The following is a 956-nucleotide window of genomic DNA, read 5'->3' on the forward strand; positions in this document are numbered from 1 at the left end:
CTGCCAACAACACTTTCCTAGCGGTGTGAGGACATTAGGTCACTCCAGTTAATCCCCAAGACACAATCACTTCAGCAATGATATTTTGTAGATCACTACACCTAGTTCAAGAGCACATTTTTCAGGTGTCTTGTCCTGATCAGCACTCACTTGAGGATCAATCCCTGCTTCCAATGACTGCCTGTCGAGACTGTATGGAGAATGTCAGGGTGCGAGCACCTCGTGTTTAGATGTGCCGGATTTTCTGTCGGCTGGATGCGGAGGAACATCTAACGTGTGTGGTTTCCTTTCTTTCAGGTGGCAAGCAGGCCAATGCCGGTCCACACCACCAAGAGGAGGCCAGTTGTGGATGCTGCTCTCACTGACGGCTCAGCTCCCAAAATAGCTGACAGGGGCTCCACCTGGGCTTCACTGTCTCCCCTCAGAAAAGCCAGTGTGAGCTCCACCTCAAGTCGTGGACGCATGGAACCACAGACGGGGGCCGTGGCCCACATCCCTCAGGCTGCATTCTGCCGTGGCCCGCGGCCTCTCCTCTTGGTGAAGCCCACAGATAGCCGCCCTGAGGGTGGCTGCCGTGAAGTTCCCCAGGCTGCCTCCAGCACCCACGGCCTGAACCGTGTCATCGACCGCCAGGCACAAGCCAAACGTCCTGCTGTGACCTCACAGCCCTGCCCACCAGCCACCACACACGGCTTGGGCCTAGGCTCCAGTCTCAGCTTCAGGCCAGGAGCCAAGAGGCCTGCCCAGGCTCCGATTAAGGCTTGCCCGAGTGTCCCCAAGAAAGCCAGACTCGGTCCTGTCCAGATCCCCGAAGACAGCATCCAGGGAGGGGAGCTGGGGACCCTGGAGACGCTACAACCTCCGCCAGCTCTAACTGAACTTGGACCAAGTAGGTCACCCCAGATGAGCAGGAGGACACCCGCCCAGGTGCCCAGCATCGACCTGCAGCCTACTCA

General features: G+C 58.2%; 1 protein-coding gene across 1 annotated transcript; it reads left to right on the forward strand.

Moving 5' to 3' along the window:
• Positions 1-297: 297 nt before the first annotated feature.
• LOC116548549 (putative protein FAM90A5P) lies at positions 298-947 on the forward strand (the record flags this gene model as incomplete). Its single annotated transcript, XM_032273951.1, has 1 exon — positions 298-947. A coding segment is annotated over one exon (650 nt), but the record flags the coding sequence as incomplete, so codon positions are not given.
• Between the last annotated feature and the right edge of the window lie 9 nt (positions 948-956).

The sequence above is a fragment of the Sapajus apella genome, unplaced genomic scaffold (assembly GCF_009761245.1).
Source record: "Sapajus apella isolate SASKATOON/1434 unplaced genomic scaffold, GSC_monkey_1.0 scaffold14941, whole genome shotgun sequence".
In the NCBI taxonomy this organism is placed as follows: Eukaryota; Metazoa; Chordata; class Mammalia; order Primates; family Cebidae; genus Sapajus; species Sapajus apella.